Genomic DNA, 16,647 nt, shown 5'->3' with positions numbered 1-16,647 from the left:
TAATCTGTGAGCATTGGTGTTTTCGTTTCTCTTGAATTCCTTTACGCTATCCATCCACCTCTTCCTCGGCCTCCATCTTTCTTCCTCTTCTTTCTGCTCATTCTTGATTTCATTACTTCAATTTTTATTACTTGTCTGACCATAGTCCTTTTCTATTTTCTATTCTTCTCTTCTCTTCTCTCTCTCTCTCTCTCTCTCTCTCTCTCTCTCTCTCTCTCTCTCTCTCTCTCTCTCTCTCTCTCTCTCTCTCTCTCTCTCTCTCTCTCTCTCTCTAACATGTGTCTAATTGCCAGCGGCCGATGAGTTTTCGACACACACACACACACACACACACACACACACACACACACACACACACCACTTTCTCTCCCACCTTCTGCTTCGTCACGTCAGCGGCGATGGAAGGGAGGGCGGGAGGGAGAGAGAGGGAGGATAAGGTAAGGGAGGAGGGGGACAGAGAAGAAGGGAAGAAGGGAGGGGAGAGGAAAGGGAGGGGAGGGAGGGGTCCTTCTTGTATCTAGGACCTATTTTGTTGCTGTTGTTGTTGTTATTGAAGGATACTCGAGAGAATGAGATCGAGAACGAGAACAAGAACCAAAAGAAAAGGAACTAGAACAAAAAGAATAAGAAGAAATAAACGTAAATAATTGAGAAAAATATTAAGATGCATTCAAACGTTAGAGCAAATTAAATAAATGAACATGATAAAAAATAAGAGAAAAACTTCGACCTAATTATAACCACGATCAGCTGAGGACCAGGAAAAAAAAAATATATAGACATTCATAATTCTAATACCTCTTCTTCCCTCCCATTTTCCACTATTTATCTTCTATCTATCAATCTATCTATGTATCTATCTATCTATCTATCTATCTATCCCTCTCTTCTCCCTTCCTCCCTTTCCCACTCTCTCTTTGTTCTTTCTATCTATCTATCTATCCCTCTATCTCTCATGCACACACAAACACATACACACATACATCCCTTTCCACTATCTCTCTCCTATCTATCTATCTATCTATCCTTCTCTTCTCCTTTCCTCCCCTTCCCACTCTCTCTTTGTTCTATCTATCTATCTATCTATCTATCCCTCTGTCTCTCATGCACACACAAACACATACACACATACACATCTCTGACTTCTCGAGGGTAACTTTCTTAATTCTGTAACACCCCTAGCTAAACTTTCACCTTTTTACGTCCGCTCGCTCCTAAAGAAGTGAGGAAAACTGACCAACCGAGTGCTCTTCCGAATCTTCTCTTGATCCAGTTTAATAATCAGACCGTGGATGGGATTTCTGAGGGATGGAAGGGGGTGGGGTAGGGGAGTGGAAGGAAGGGGAGGGAAATGTATAAGAAAATGGGAACACGAACAGTAGAAGAAAGAGAATGGGCTGAGAAGATTGAGTGAAGGAAAAGGAAGGAGACTAAGCAAGAAGATGGAATAGAAGGGAAGGAAGAGGAGAGGAATGCATAGAAAAATGGGCGATCGAACAGAAGAAGAAAGAGAATGGGCTGAGAAGGACGAATAGGGGAAAAGGGAAGGGACAGAGAAAGAAGATAGAATAGAAGGGAAGGAAAGGGAGAGAATTGCAAAGGAAAATGGGAGAATGAACAGTATAATAATGAGAATGAGCTGAGAAGCCTGAATGAAGGAAAAGGAAAAGGACAAAGAAGAGAGATTAAATACAAAGAAGGAAGAAGATATTTGTATAGATGTAGATGGAAGGTGAGGAGAAAGGATAAGGGAGGTGGAAGGTAGGAAATAAAGGCACAGAAAAGAAAATCAATCACCTGCTTGCCATAGATTCGATCCCGTTGAGCAGAACCTCTCGCTGGTAGGCCAAGAATGTCAACAGAAAGCGGGCAGCCAGCGAGTGTTTTCTACGCTGCGGGATGTTTAATTTCTTTTTCTTAACTGAGATATCCACACACACACACAGAAAGAAGAGGAAAAAAGTAAAAAATAGCATTAAAGATTGAGGGAAGGGAAAGGAGAGGAAAACAAGAGGAAGAAAAATGAAAAAAACAAAAAACAAAGAGGGAAAAAAAATTCAGCGTTAAGAAATGAGGAAAAGAAAGCCATCAGTCATCATTAAGTGGTAGAAGACTTTAAGGTGACAGGTAATGCTTATGTGCTGAGGTAGTGTTAGATAGTTACCGACAGGGAGAGTGAGAGTGAACGTGAGGGAGAAAGTAGTAACAGTAGATGTAGTTAGCGTGTTTACCTGCTCGATGAGGGACTTACACACACACACACACACACACACACACGCCAGCTAGATAGACAGACAGACGTATTTTCAAGCATTAAAGAACAAGTCTTAACAAATGTATACTGGCAAACAAGACTTCTCTCTCTCTCTCTCTCTCTCTCTCTCTCTCTCTCTCTCTCTTTTCCTTTCTTTCTTCTATAGTTCTTTTTATAGGGACGTACCTAAACACACCAACCAGACAGACAGACAGACAGACGAATTTAAAGATCGACAGCCTAATCTAACCATTCTGTCTAATATCTAGTGAATTAAGATCCGCCCGGAAGCTGTAGCCTAGGAACACGTGGGTTATCCGAAGGTGTGGAGGAACTGAAAGATGCTGGGAGGCTATTAGACACTATTGGCTATCGCATCAACCATTTCCAAAGGCCATAAAAGAGGTTAATCAGATTCTAATAGCGTTTTATCACGTCCACACTACAGAAGAAGAGTCAAACTACCACCAGGGTCATTAAACTACCCCAGGATATCCCCACGGCCCCCAGGAAGGTCTTACGAAATGTGGGTGTTTTATGCTCGAAATGGGAGGAGGCGGCGCGCGGTAAGAAAGTGAACGAGCGCAGCAAAACAAAACGGTGAAACCTTTATTGGGTGCTCTGGTAGTCCTCGTGATGGCAGGTGGCGGCGAGGCTCTAACCACTACTTTCTATCCCAACACCGCCACCACTATAATCATCATCATTAAGCTGTCCATAGAGGAGACGCCGCCTACCTGTCTATCTGTCTATCATTCCCTCTATCTCTTCTTCTTCAGTGTTTTAGGGGGCTGGTTAGGCCATCCCTCTATCTCTCATGTACCACAAACGAACACACATACTTTAAACTTGTTGAGGGTGGAGAGGCGTCAGAGATGGAGCTCATTGCACACACACACACACACACATTGGTCCATAAGTTCTTTCCTACCGACAGTCTAAAGTTGTAAGTCACTGTTAGTCATCCAAGTCATGTATGTAGCCTACTATAACACCTGGAGGCGTCTGTAACCTTGACGTATAGGCCACTGGTGAGACGTTAAACCGCTTCCACTACCAATGAATGAGAAGAGAAGTGAACGACCCACAACACTTTGCTTCACCTCCAGATGCTGAGCCCATTCACGTAGGGCGGCAGATGGCTGGCGGACGGCTCTCTGGTCTGGATGTATGGGTGATGGATAGCAGGTGGGAGGGATGGGATGGGAGGGAGGAAGGGAGGGAAGGAGCGGTGATAGCGTGATGAGGGAACGCGAGACAGATGACTGATTGACTGGCCGTGAATACAGGAGTGCCCGGCGTCCTTTCTCCAGCAAAAAAGTCTGCCACGAGAACACCGCCAGTGATTTTTCTTCTGATTCTGCGACCTTTCAAACTAGTTAAGTCGACGGTTGGACCTCAAGGGAGAAGAAAAGACAGCTAATGATTTGTTTCTGAGCGACCTTTCAAACTAGTTAAGTCGACGGTTGGACCTCAAGGGAGAAGAAAAGACTGCTAATGATTTGTTTCTGAGCGACCTTTCAAACCAGTTAAGTCGACGGTTGAACCTTAAGGGAGAAAAAAATATTGCTAATGATTTGTTTCTGAGCTTGCATGCAGCCTTCCAAAACTACTTACAAGTCGAGGGTTGGAGCTCGAGGGAAAGGAAAAGACTGATAATGATTTGTTCCTGAGCGTGCAGCCCTCCAAAACTAGTTACAAGTCGAGGGTTGGAGCTCGAGGGAAAGGAAAAGACAGCTAATGATTTGTTCCTGAGCGTGCAGCCTTCCAAAACTAGTTACAAGTCGAGGGTTGGAGCTCGAGGGAAAGGAAAAGACTGCTAATGATTTGTTCCTGAGCGTGCAGCCTTCCAAAACTAGTTACAAGTCGAGGGTTGGAGCTCGAGGGAAAGGAAAAGACAGCTAATGATTTGTTCCTGAGCGTGCAGCCTTCCAAAACTAGTTACAAGTCGAGGGTTGGAGCTCGAGGGAAAGGAAAAGACTGATAATGATTTGTTTCTGAACCTGCGAGCACCCAAAAAATAGCTAAGTCAAGGGTTAGAGCTCAAAAGAAAGGGAAGGATGGATGAGTCGGTTAATAAGTTAGCCATGTACAAAAGGAGAGTGAAAAGGAAATCACAAGAACCCTTTATCAATGTTTCCTGACCGTAGGAGCAACAAAAATAATCACTGATAGTTTTGTTTCTGAATCTGCGATCTTCCAACAATAGTAAAGTCGAAAGTTACGAGCTCCAGAGAGGGAAGTTAGAGATGCCCGAAGCTAAAGAGAAGAGATCCACCAGAACCACTTCGTGTTATCTAACCATAAGAGCATCAAAACAAACACTAAACCATACTAGATCCTCCCTGATGAATAGAAACCCTTCCAATCGTGTGACAAGCAACAAAGGAGGGTAAAAAGAAAGCGCAAGACAGTCATTAAGTCGAGGGTCAAGCCGCGCCACATCTGACAGAGCGCGGGATGAGAAAGAAAGGCCGCAGGAGATGAACCCAAGCAGTCTATCAACCTAGCGGACTCCTTGGGTGAACTACTGCCCTGGTATGCGAAAGGGGGAAGGCAGAGACAGTGTACAAGACGAAGAAGGCGGAGAGGGTGGAGATTAACAAGAACAAGAACGAGAACAAGAACAGGAGGATAAGAAAAGCAAGACCCAGAAGACCAAGAAAAACAAGAAAAGGAAGAACGGGAACAAAAACAGGAAAAAGAAGAAGAAAACAGGAGAAAGAAGACCAAGAAAAAAACAAGAACAGGAAAAAGAAGAACAAGAATACGATGATGCTGAAGATACGAATGATGAAAAAAGACGAAATGTTAATTAAAAAAGAGAAAATAAAAGGAAAAAATTAAGTAAAAGGAATGAAAATGAAGTAACATAAGATAAATTTTGGCCCAGGTAATAACGAGAACAAGAAGAAGATTACGATGATGCTGAATATGCTAATGATGAAAAAAGACGAAATGTTAATAAAATAGAAAGTAAAAGGAAAGAAAGGGAAGTGAGAGAAGAGAAATTATGACCCAGGTGATAACTAACACACTAACACCTCCCAGCATCCAAATCTTCATCTCCGGCTTCAATCTCCATCACCTGAAGAGAGTGAGAGAGCACACACACACACGCACGCACCTCAGATTCCATTATTAAGAAACTCAGCCATGTGTTAAGTCTTTGGGCACACACACACACACACACACACACACACACACACACACACACACACACACGTGGCTGCTTCTCTGTGTGCCAATGTCTTAAGGGGGAGAAAGGAAGCTTGTCCTGTTGCGAGTCTGTTAGCTTTCCCCGCCCTCAGCCTTACCTAACCTTACTCACCTATCGTGACGACCATCTCCACCACCACCACCACCATCACCCACCACACTGCCATCACAACCACCACCACCACACTGCCATCACCACCACAACCACCACCACCTAAGTAAACATTCAGAAGGTTTCGTAATTGATAAACTAGCTTAGATATACACAAACTTTTATTAAAATGAGGATCACGAATGAGAAATGAGCTTAGGCAGGTTGGAATCATACGAAGAACTGGTGTTATGATATAGACAACCAAAATAACCGAGTGGCAACCCAAGAATTGACTACTACTACTACTACTACTACTACTACTACTACTACTACTACTACTCTCCTCCTGAAATTGACCTATCTTTCGGCCACTCCTCTAACTCTTTTTAGGAGCAGTGAGTAGCAGGCTTTTTTTTTTTTTTTTCATTATCGTTTCATTTTTTTGCCCTTGAACTGACGCCTTTGCTGTAAAAAAAAATACTACTACTACTACTACTACTACTACCACTTCTACTACCATATCTTATCTAGGAAAGAGAGGAAGGAAAGGAGAATGGGAGGAGAAGAAGGAGAAGGGATAGCGTGAATTGGCTAGAGGAGGTGGAGGACGCCAAGCCCCTCACTCTGATATAGGACCAGCCCCTCACCTGCGTCACCTTACCTGCCAATCATTACTACGGACTATTATCACCAAGTATACACCAGCTACTGCCACTGTCCGCAATAATGTCACAGTAGAAGGATATGAACATTTGTAGATGATTTTCCGATTCCTATCTCTCTCTCTCTCTCTCTCTCTCTCTCTCTCTCTCTCTCTCTCTCTCTCTCTCTCTGTCTCTGTCTCTGTCTCTGTCTGTCTCTGTCTCTGTCTATGTCTCTGTCTGTCTCTCTCTCTCTAAGTATTCACTAAACCTTCTTCTTCCTCCTTTTTTCTCTTTTACCGCCAATGACTCATGAAAACGGCCTTAGTTTCTCCCCTCGTTTACTATATACAACCACTGCGTATCAACCTGCCACCACCGCACTATCATCCTCCTCCTCCTTGCTCCCTTTAATTTCCCACCATGACAGTCAATAAAGGCTGACCCAATTCACGTACGATCCAGTTCTCTTTTCCCACACACACTTCAACCCGTCAACCCACCTGGACATAGCCACTAACGCTCGTTTTATATCTGTCTATGGTATGATCTGTGACTGTGTTCCTCGGGTGACCTAGATTTTTTTTTCTTTTGTTTTGCTTTTATGATTCATTTGCAAGCATCGTAGTATAGCATATCTGATTCCTGTTCCCTTTGCTCTTCCCCCTTCCTCCTCCTCTACCCTCAATCTCCTCTGTTCCTTTCGTTCTTTCCAGTGATACCTTTAGGAGTCATTTGCAAGCCTCGTAGTCAAGCGCATCTATTCACCATCGTCTTCGCCCTTCCCTCCTCTCCCCTCTTCACCTCGTATCATCTCCTTACATCCTCTTCCCCTCTTCCCTTTCTCCTCTTCTCGTATCTCATCCCCCTTACACCTTCCTCCCTTCTTCCCCCTCAATCCACACATTTGTCCTCACCACTATCTTTCGACGAGAACACAAACAAGGGAGAGAAAAAAAAGAAGTCGGTCCTTTAGCCATCAATAGGTAGGTGCTGGAGGAGAAAGTGATGATGTAAGATAATGAGGGTGATGTTGTTGGTGATGATGGTGGTGATGGTGAGGGAGAAAATGCTGGCAAGAAATTAAGAGAAGGCAAAGAGGGAAAGCACTGAACACGTACGACAGTGGTGGTGGTTGAGTGTCGCTAGAGTAAGAATTAACAGATCTACGAAGTGAGACCACCTTCTCCTCCTCCCTTCTTCTTCCTCCTTTTTTCCTATCTTCTACGTTCCTCGCATTTTCATCTCTTCCAAATCTTCTCTCCTTTTCGTTTCTCTTCCTCTTTCACTACTTCAATCATGTTTTTTTTCCTTCAACTTCTTTTCTTTCTCCTTCCTTATACTTCTCTCTTTCACTACCTCTACCCTATTATTCTTTTCCTCCCCCTCTTTTATCACCTCTGCCCTTTTCTTCATTTACTTCTCCTCCTATACCTCCTCCTCCTCCTCCTCCTCCTTCTCTCAAAACTTTCTAGCAGCGAGTGTGGAGACGCTAGCTGACTGGCTTTCTACATCGCTAGCGGGGGCGGCGGGGGAGTGAAAGAGTCGGAAGGTATATAAGGCGGTGCACAAGAGAGATGGGCAGTCAGTCACACCTTCGTCATCGTCGTGTTCAGAGAAAGTTCGTCAGTAAGATGGTCTCCCTGAAGGCTGTAAGTTACGTGTGTGGTGGTGATGGGATGGGTAGTGATGTATGTGGTGGTTGATGGTGGTGGTGGATGTGCTCTGGTGATGGTGGATATCGTAATAGTCATGGATTTTGAGGTCTTAAGGGGCTATTACACTGGGCAAATTTTCCGTGGATCTTCAGTCAAACCACGATTCCCGATAGCGTGGTTCTCATTTGTTTCTTGATATTGCTGATGATGATGATGGTAAGTTACGTAGCTACTGCAGAGAGGGAAAGGCAGGAGGCTTGTACAAGAGGCCAGATGTGGGATTTCAGCAAGGCAGCAACATGAGAGGACTAAGAAAAAACTACCAGTATTTTTTTTCCTTAAGTTAAAAAGAATAGCGAGTCATCTTCTAATCACTGTAACCCGAGAACATAAGTATCGTTTAGCTATCAGTGTCTTGCATATATATGGGAGGTTACAGCAAGATTAAGTAAGACTGTCCCATCGCATGTCACTACCAATATTTTTTTCCACAAGTTAAAAAGAATAGCGAGTCATCTTCTAATCACTGTAACCCGAGAACATAAGTATCGTTTAGCTATCAGTGTCTTGCATATATATGGGAGGTTACAGCAAGATTAAGTAAGACTGTCCTATCGCATATCACTACCAATATTTTTTTCCATAAGTTAAAAAGAATAGTCATCATCTAATCATTGTAAACCGAGAATATGAGTATCGTTTAGCTATCAGTGTCTTGCATATTATATGGGAGAGGTTACAGCAAGATTAGGTAAGACTGTCCTATCGCATGTCATGATACAACTTGGGATCACCCAGCAGAGTATAATTATAGGATTACTAGTAGTGATAGTAGTAATAATAACAACAATGATAACAATCGGTGTCAATTGATTTACAGAACGATACTTGAATAAACTGATATAATTTCGAGATATATATAAATGGACATATATATTTGTTCATCTTAAACCATATCTCACGCATTCATATAATTGGTTCTACGTGGAAAGATGAAACAGATAGATTATATATTTTTCATCTTATACCCAACTCACCTCTCCCTCCACACGTTGTTCCGCCCCTTCAGCTAGTGGCGGCAGCGCTGGTGGTGGTGCTGGCGGTGGCGGCGGCGGTGTCAGGCTTCCCGGACGGCTACAAGAAGGAGCAGCTGGGCCGGGTCAAGATCCAGGTGTACCGCGGCCCAAGCAAGACCAAGGGCTACCACTCCTTCGCTCCCTGGGGCTACTACTTCACCCAGCCCGAGGACTACAAGAAGAAGGGCTACCACTGAGGGATGGACTGGGTACGTTGTGTAGGGGTGAAAGGGAGGAGAGGAGAAAATAACCAAAGACTATGAAAGAAGATGAAGGAGTAATGATGTAAGAAGCGATACAAAGCGTCAGAGGTCTACAGAAGATAAAGAAAGGTGGGGAATGAAGGAGCGGTAAGGAAAGGATAGAATGAGACGGGAAAGGAGGTAATAACAAGCTACAAAGGAAGAGAAGATCAAGGAGTAAGAGTCTAAGAAGCGATACAAAACGTTAGAAGTCTACAAAAGATAAAAGTAGGGGAATGGAAGGAGCGGTAAGGAAAGGATAGAATGAGAAGTGAAAGAAAGGAATAACTACAAGCTACAATGGAAGGCAAGATCAAGGAGTGACAATCTAGGAACCGATACAAAGCGTCGAAAGTCTACAGAAGAATATGAGGAGGAGAGAGAAAGGAGAATGGAAGGAATGAGAAGGGAAGGTTAGGGAAGGAGAGAAAACACCAGAGAAAGAAAAAGAAGGGAAACAATATAATCTCGAGGATGATAAAAGCAATTCGATGGATAAGAAAGTAGATGAGTCATTTCAAAGCTAAAATAGTGTTCATAAACTCTTTCCAGCCCAAACAGTACCATTTATAACTTTAAAGTCGATGTGCTTCAATGCTAAAGATTTAACAAGGAAATTCTAAGCCATAAGTTACCTTCTTACAGACTAATTTCATCCTATTCAATTATTCAAATCACAAGCATTTCATGACACTCTCACAGGCAGAATCTTTGGTCAATATTCTTAAGACACTTGCAGCTTTCACATCAACTAAGCATCAAAAAGATCAATCGGGTTATAGTGAATGTTTTATCATGTTCAGTACAGAAACTTTGCCAAACTACCAGAGTGCGTCATTAATTTACCCTGGAAATGCCCCAAACTCCTACACACCTTGGCAATGTGTGTACTTGGGCACTGAAATGTTTTAAGAATTCAGTCCTTTACGTTATGTTCTCTTTCCAGCCCGAGTAACATCGGTCCCTCTCCTCGTCCACTCCCGTTCTCCCCAGCACCTACAGCTTCCGAAGTACCTGCTGGCCGGCTCAGAGGTCCCTTCAGTGCAAACAAATCTTAGTGTTCTAATGTTAAGGCAAGATTCGCGTGATTATTTATTCACAAAATTACCCTAGATTATAAGTATTGTAGTAATAAAGTTTTAAGACTTTACCAGAAGTCATTTACCAGTACATCGTGAATTGGTGACAAATTGGCGAATATACCCTCCATGCCTCGGTCTTATGTCAGACTTGCAAGGCCTCTCTAGTAGACTTGGATCTTCAACAGCAGTGTACTTAGAACATAGCATGCGAAGGGCCATTAGAAACAAAATTTTCATACACTCAAACATACAACACACTCATTTCATTCATGTGTCAAAACAAGGATCTTCTTTTAAACACACACACACACACACACACACACTGGCATGAAGGAAAAGTAAAAATACATGAGTACAAAGTCTATCTATGTATTGTAGAGGGCTGAATGAATGAATGAACTAAGTACAGAACAAAAAAAAAAAAAAAGTATATGAAAAAAATCAGCTTAAAAAAAATGAAAATAAAAAGATAATGGTATAAAGGCAGTGTCTCCGGATTGGCGACGAGGACGAGAAGACTCAGGCGACGGCAGAGCTTGGTTGGATGGTGTTGGGTCTCATCCGTTCCTGCATCCGTGACCCATACCCATTGTTCTCCTGGGAAGTGGTGGTGGTGGTGGGTGGTGAGGGAACTCTCTCCACATACACCCTGCCGAGTTCGAATCAAACCCGCCGTGCACTGTTCTGGTGATGTAACCCCAAGCTCACCACAGCATATTAGATCTGTGGCAAATGAGGGTGTTGTGCCTTGAGACAGTGGTGCCTCGGCTCTTCTTACTCCTCAAGGCAGTGGCGATATGGGCCTCCACCTCAGCTGTTCCTATTCCCTCAATGCAGCACTAAAACAGCCACCACAGCACTGCGATATTATGAAGCCCAGCCGCCCTCCTTCCACTGCACCTCACACCCCCAGCATCACCTGACACACACATACACACACACATGTACCCACAACCACACCCATGCATGCACACACTCCCATACCCACTGCATTTTTTCTTACACTTGCATATTCATATGTTCACAATCAATGTAGATAAGCACATGTACACAAGCACATAACCAGGCTTACACACACACACACACACACACACACACACACACACACACAAACCCTTGGTGAATCACACACAAACACACACACACACTGCTGTTGCCTGCCTAAGTCCAACCAATCAAGTTTTAACTTTGAAAATATTGAAGTTAAATCTTACGAGATTCGTGTAATCAAGAGTAAAAAAATTGTGCGAGAAGATATTTTGCATGTGGAGGTAAAGGATATGGAGGTGGGATGGTGGTGGTGGTGGTGGTGAGAGCAGGAAGGGTGGGGGGGGGAGGTGCGGAAGGGAAGGAGGGAGGAGAGGCAGCAAGCCTAGAGCAGTGGTATGCCTCATGTAACATTCTTTCTGAAGACACTTTAGATCCATGATGAATAAGGTACCACATGAATCAGGAGGAATTTTTTAATAATAATAATAAAAATAACTAAACAGTGATGATGGGAATGGTGAGCAGATGATGATGATAATGGTGTCCTCTCAATGAGGCAAAAGGAGAGAGGAGGTGGTTGGTGGCTGTCAGCTCGGGCTCCCGCCAGGTGAAGACAGACAGCGAGAGTACTCTTGAGGAACCCAACGAAGAATTACTTGTGTGGGGGAAAGAGGTGAGGGAGGGAAGAAGAGAACGTAATGAGACAAGTTATCAAATTTTTAATGAAGTTGATGGCTGACGACAAATGGGGAGAGGAAGATGATAGAGACAGAACTAAGGTTGATGTGGTGACGGATACAATTTGCTTGGTTGACGGGCATCTGGAGGAGCCTCTCTGCTGGGGACACAAGTTCCTCCACAATTTTGAGAACAGGTCTAGATGGGGGATGATGGGGGTGAGGGTGGGGGAACACACTCCAAAGATGTAGAAAAATTATCAGAACGGAAACTTTAACCGTGCGGAAAGTTGTCAAATTGGACAGAATACAAAGTACACAAATTATGGCTAATATCACTACGCGTCACTGAAAATTTTTGGATGAACATGCTGCAACCATATGTACACAAAGTCTGGATAAAAAATAGTCTGGGTGCTGAATCTTTAGGTAATTCTTTTATGCTGTTGTTGGTTTTGCTGTTGCTGTTGTTCTAGATGTTATTTCACTTTGAACTTTGGGTGGTGGTGATGGGGGTCAGTGACCAGCGCCAGCACCAAGGCTAGCCCTCACCTCGCCTGCACACGCACTTGCCATCTATTTCTCTCTCCCACATCTGCACTGTCTGTCATGTGATGCCGACCTTGGCCATTTCTGTACAGTCCTCAACGGTTAATTACACGTCAACCAGCATTACTTACAAAATTCATTTTTCAACAGTCTCACTAAAAGCACTTAGTTTAACAGTAATTTTGCTTCCAAAATTCTATAAATAACCTCGTGCTTTTCAGCCTTGGTCCTCCTGGCCGCGGTTCGCGCTCCTCACCTTCAACAACCTGCGGCAGTGTACTCAGATCATGTCTGCGGCCGCCCCTCGGGGCAGACAGCTGGGTCTTGTGGGCCAGCCGAGCTCACTAGTCTACAGATCCTTTCTCCTGCTGGAGCCTCAGAGCCTCCAGCACACACTGCCTCTTATAAGACATACAAGAGGATTTTGAACTTTGATTCTTTCATCAGAAGAGTTCCACTGCACAAGTGCCCAGGCCCCTCACAAGCCTGTCACCACTCAGCCTCTCAGTCCAGGCAGCGGTGCTCCTGCGAACCCCACTCCGCCCTCCCAGCCGGGGAGGCTCAGCACCTCCCTGCCAGCCATCACGGGGGCAGGGCTCAGCTGGTGGACTCGGGGCACCTGGATGGGGACACCGGGGCAGTGGTCTCGGCCTTCTGGCATCATTCAACAAACTGGGGGCTGGCCACGGTCGGGGCCGCCACAGCCATCGCCACCGCTGCTGCTGCTGCCACCACAGCTGTATCGTCCTGGATCTTTTTCCAGGGCCGGCGCGCTGCCCGCTTCAGGTCGTTGGTGGTGAGACTCTTACGCAGCTTCCTGCAGGGGGGAGAAAGTAAGTGATAACACCTCACCCGCGTGCGTGTCATTCATTATGTATAACATGTCAAATATGAGAAAACAAGACACTCCCTGGCTCACAGTCGCACACTTACTTGGTAGTGTCGGTGGCATAGAAGTACACATCATCAGGGGCGTCCATCCATGAGATGATGCGGGGACGGCCCCCCACGCGGGACACTGTGGCTATCTTGGCCCGACTCGGTGTGTTGGGGGCTCCCAGGGGAGGCGTGGGCACCCCGGGACCCCCATTGACACCCACTGGAGTAACTGTCAGCCCAGGCGGAGGCACCACCCCTAGCTGATTCAGGTGTATAGAGTCGCCGCCCTCTATATCCTTCTGTCGCTTGGATGGAGGGAGTCCTGGGGGAGGATGACACTGGCGCTGGTCACAGGTCCCCTACGTCTGCCTGCCAACCTTCTAACACCTGACCCCCAAAGCAAACTCTTGGCTCTAGCAGCATGGGAAAACATCTGCAACCCTATCACAGACCCTCCAGGAAGTGATATATGCTGACTCACTTTCATTCTGCCACTTCAGCTTGTGCTGCATGGATGTAAACACCCTCCAAACACACTCAAACTCTCTGCTGTACATGACCATACTAACAACCACATCACAGGACTTATGACCCACTTAAGCATAGAAAACTGATCTTCTGTTCATGTTCCTTAAAGCATCATAAGCTGCAACATTAACTTCAAAATATGCACAAATCCTGAAAACTTACCATGCCTGACAAACAAAACATAGCAGCTCAGCCCAGTGACATAGTACACTATTGTAGAGAATCATAAGAATGAAATACACATCGAAAGGATCATTAAAAAATATAAGGAACATAATTTCTGGGAGGGAAGGGGGGAAGGGCTGTGCCTGGAAAATAGTAAAGCCTGCATTCTCAGATGCTTTCAGCTCTCAACAAATATTTCCAAAGACCACCAAGGAGATTAGTTGGGTTCTCGAAAGTGTTTTTCACATTCTTGGTGCAGACGTCTTGTCAAACTATCCCTAGGCTCATATAAAACTAGCCATGAAAATACCCACAACAACCTCTACCAAAACCTAATTTGATGTGGACGTCTAAGCACATCTCAACCACTAAGCACACGTCAAGTTACCAAGACATGGCCTCCTCAGACTGGCCTTGATGATTTATTGCAGCCAATGAATGAAGTCTCCCATGTTCCTCTACTCTCCTAACAGCACATCACCCTACACATCCTTCCACCCATGTTAAAGAAATGGCCAAAAGAATATAAAACAAATCAGTGCTTAAAAGCATATCTGAAAAATGAAATGACTAAGGGTACATTAACTCTTAAAACATAGCATGCAGCACTAGACTAAGTTCTCAAACCACTTGCCCTTTCCCATACATGCCAGTAGTAAGCATCTATGACCTTATTAATCCAGCAAGTACTTAAGACATACTGCTATTTTGTGACTGTTAATGACACTAAGAATGCACACTGACTGAGCGACTGACACTGACACACAGCCACAACAAAAGGAAACAATGATCTCCACTGTTTCAACCTCCAAACTTAAAGTGTCTGAACAAATAAAAGGAGATATAAAACTCACCCACCTTCTTCCAATTCGCTCTCTAGAATGGGAAAACGTCCTGATACAAGCCTTATCGGGTACTTTATTTAGTTATCTCTTTATTTCTTTTAAGATTCGTATTATGTCTCATTATTAAGGCTTATGATTCAATACAAGACTTCCAGGAAAATGTGGACAGGGAAGCCACAGTGCACATTTCTAAGTCATCCCAAGTGTGTTAAGGTAAGTGTTATGGGAGGAGAGCATGTGGGCGAGGAACAAGGACCAACTGGGGGTCAATGAAAAGAAATCAGCTGATGTATAAATGTCTGCAAACTGACTCCACTCAATGCAATTTCTTACCACAAGTGTCTGGTACTCTTAAAGGATCATGTGCCTGCTAGAAACTTGGTGGATATCTTTTGCTTTAACCACAAAAGTGACTGACATGGCATAAACTTGGTGGACTTTCATCTCACATGCCCCAGGATCAAACGAGCAGCTTATGACGGCCAACTTAAGCTGAGAATTTAGTTTGAACCTTTGGATTTCCCCTTGAGACCATTCCTGCCTCATGGCCACAGCTCATTGGAAGAGGGTGAGTGGGCAAACCAGGAGGGCATAGGCCCAGGTCAGAGGTCAGAGGGACAGAGATGGGTGTGTCTCAGGGAGTGGTGTGGAAGGGAGGGTTCAAGTAAACAAGGGAAGGAAGGGATGGGTGGCCAGGGAGACTCACCATCCATGCCGTTGATCTCTTAATGGGTGGCGCTTCAGGAGGGTTGGGAGGTGTTATTAACCACTGGCAGGTCCTTGTTGGGCACAGGTGTGTAGATGAGACTTCCATCTGCAACAAGAACGTGTCAGTGGTACAGCACGGTGGCTAAGCAGCTCTGTATACAGGAGTGCAATGTCTTGGGAAATGATCAACCAGCAGAAGCCCTTCAAGCCTTAGCCAGGATATGACAGGAAAAAGAAGGAGAAAAGGATTAAGGTGTGGCAACTCTTGCAACCTTGAAGGACCTCTGCCTCTCTCTCTCTCTTTCTCTCTCTTTCCAACCACCATGGTAACATAGTGACAGCTGCTGACAGTGACCTCAAACAACAGAACTTGGGGAACAATATTGTGGTAAGGCTCAGGTCAGTGTGGAGACCAACCCCAGGAGTGTGAGGAAGACAAAAACCAACCTGGTCCCTTGGGAGGTTTAGGGAATTCAATGTGGGGCTGTTTGGGGAGGAGCAACTTGTCGGTGGGGAGCATCCAGGCCGGGCAAGCCGCGCTCTTCTGACCTAAGCGGACTGACACCTGAGACACTTGGCCACGCCGCCCGTCCCTCGCTTCACCAGGTAAGCATAATCATCAAAGGTTTTCCCACCATGTAGCAAACCTGAAACGTCACCCAGCCGTGAGTGTTGTTGTTGTTGCCCTTCCCAGCACATAGCACACCCACCTACACCCAGGTTAGGTTTAGCTGTACAGCACTAACTGCACCTACTTCCTGATTAAAACTTATGTTGCCAAATCACCGCTAACAGACAAAATGGCTCTTATATCATTCACTGTTCACAATATTCCAGTTTCTAATCTAGACGCTATCTTACACTAGAGATCTCAGGAAGGTTTTCCATCAAGTACTGAAGTAGAAGGCTGTGTAGGAGGAACTTACACTCCTGCCGGATATTGGCAGGGTTCAAGGGCCAGGTGGGGTTGCGGCATGCCTTCCTGGGCTGGATCAGGTCCTGACACAGCCGCCGCATCACGCGTATCTGCAGGCTGGTGT

At 44.9% G+C, this 16,647-nt stretch overlaps 1 protein-coding gene across 1 annotated transcript in view; it reads right to left on the bottom strand.

The window, feature by feature from the left end:
• Positions 1-11,715: 11,715 nt before the first annotated feature.
• LOC126997632 (metastasis-associated protein MTA1-like) overlaps positions 11,716-16,647 on the bottom strand; it is a 39,637-nt gene continuing 34,705 nt past the window's right edge. Inside the window, 3 exon segments of the mRNA XM_050858841.1 lie at positions 11,716-13,299; positions 13,416-13,683; positions 14,913-14,930. Coding sequence (XP_050714798.1) covers positions 13,143-13,299; positions 13,416-13,683; positions 14,913-14,930 — 443 coding nt within the window. The 3' untranslated portion in view covers positions 11,716-13,142.

The sequence above is a fragment of the Eriocheir sinensis genome, chromosome 12 (assembly GCF_024679095.1).
Source record: "Eriocheir sinensis breed Jianghai 21 chromosome 12, ASM2467909v1, whole genome shotgun sequence".
Classification (NCBI taxonomy): Eukaryota; Metazoa; Arthropoda; class Malacostraca; order Decapoda; family Varunidae; genus Eriocheir; species Eriocheir sinensis.
The sequence above is the reverse complement of the archived record's forward strand: the minus strand, read 5'-3'. Positions and strand labels throughout refer to the sequence as shown.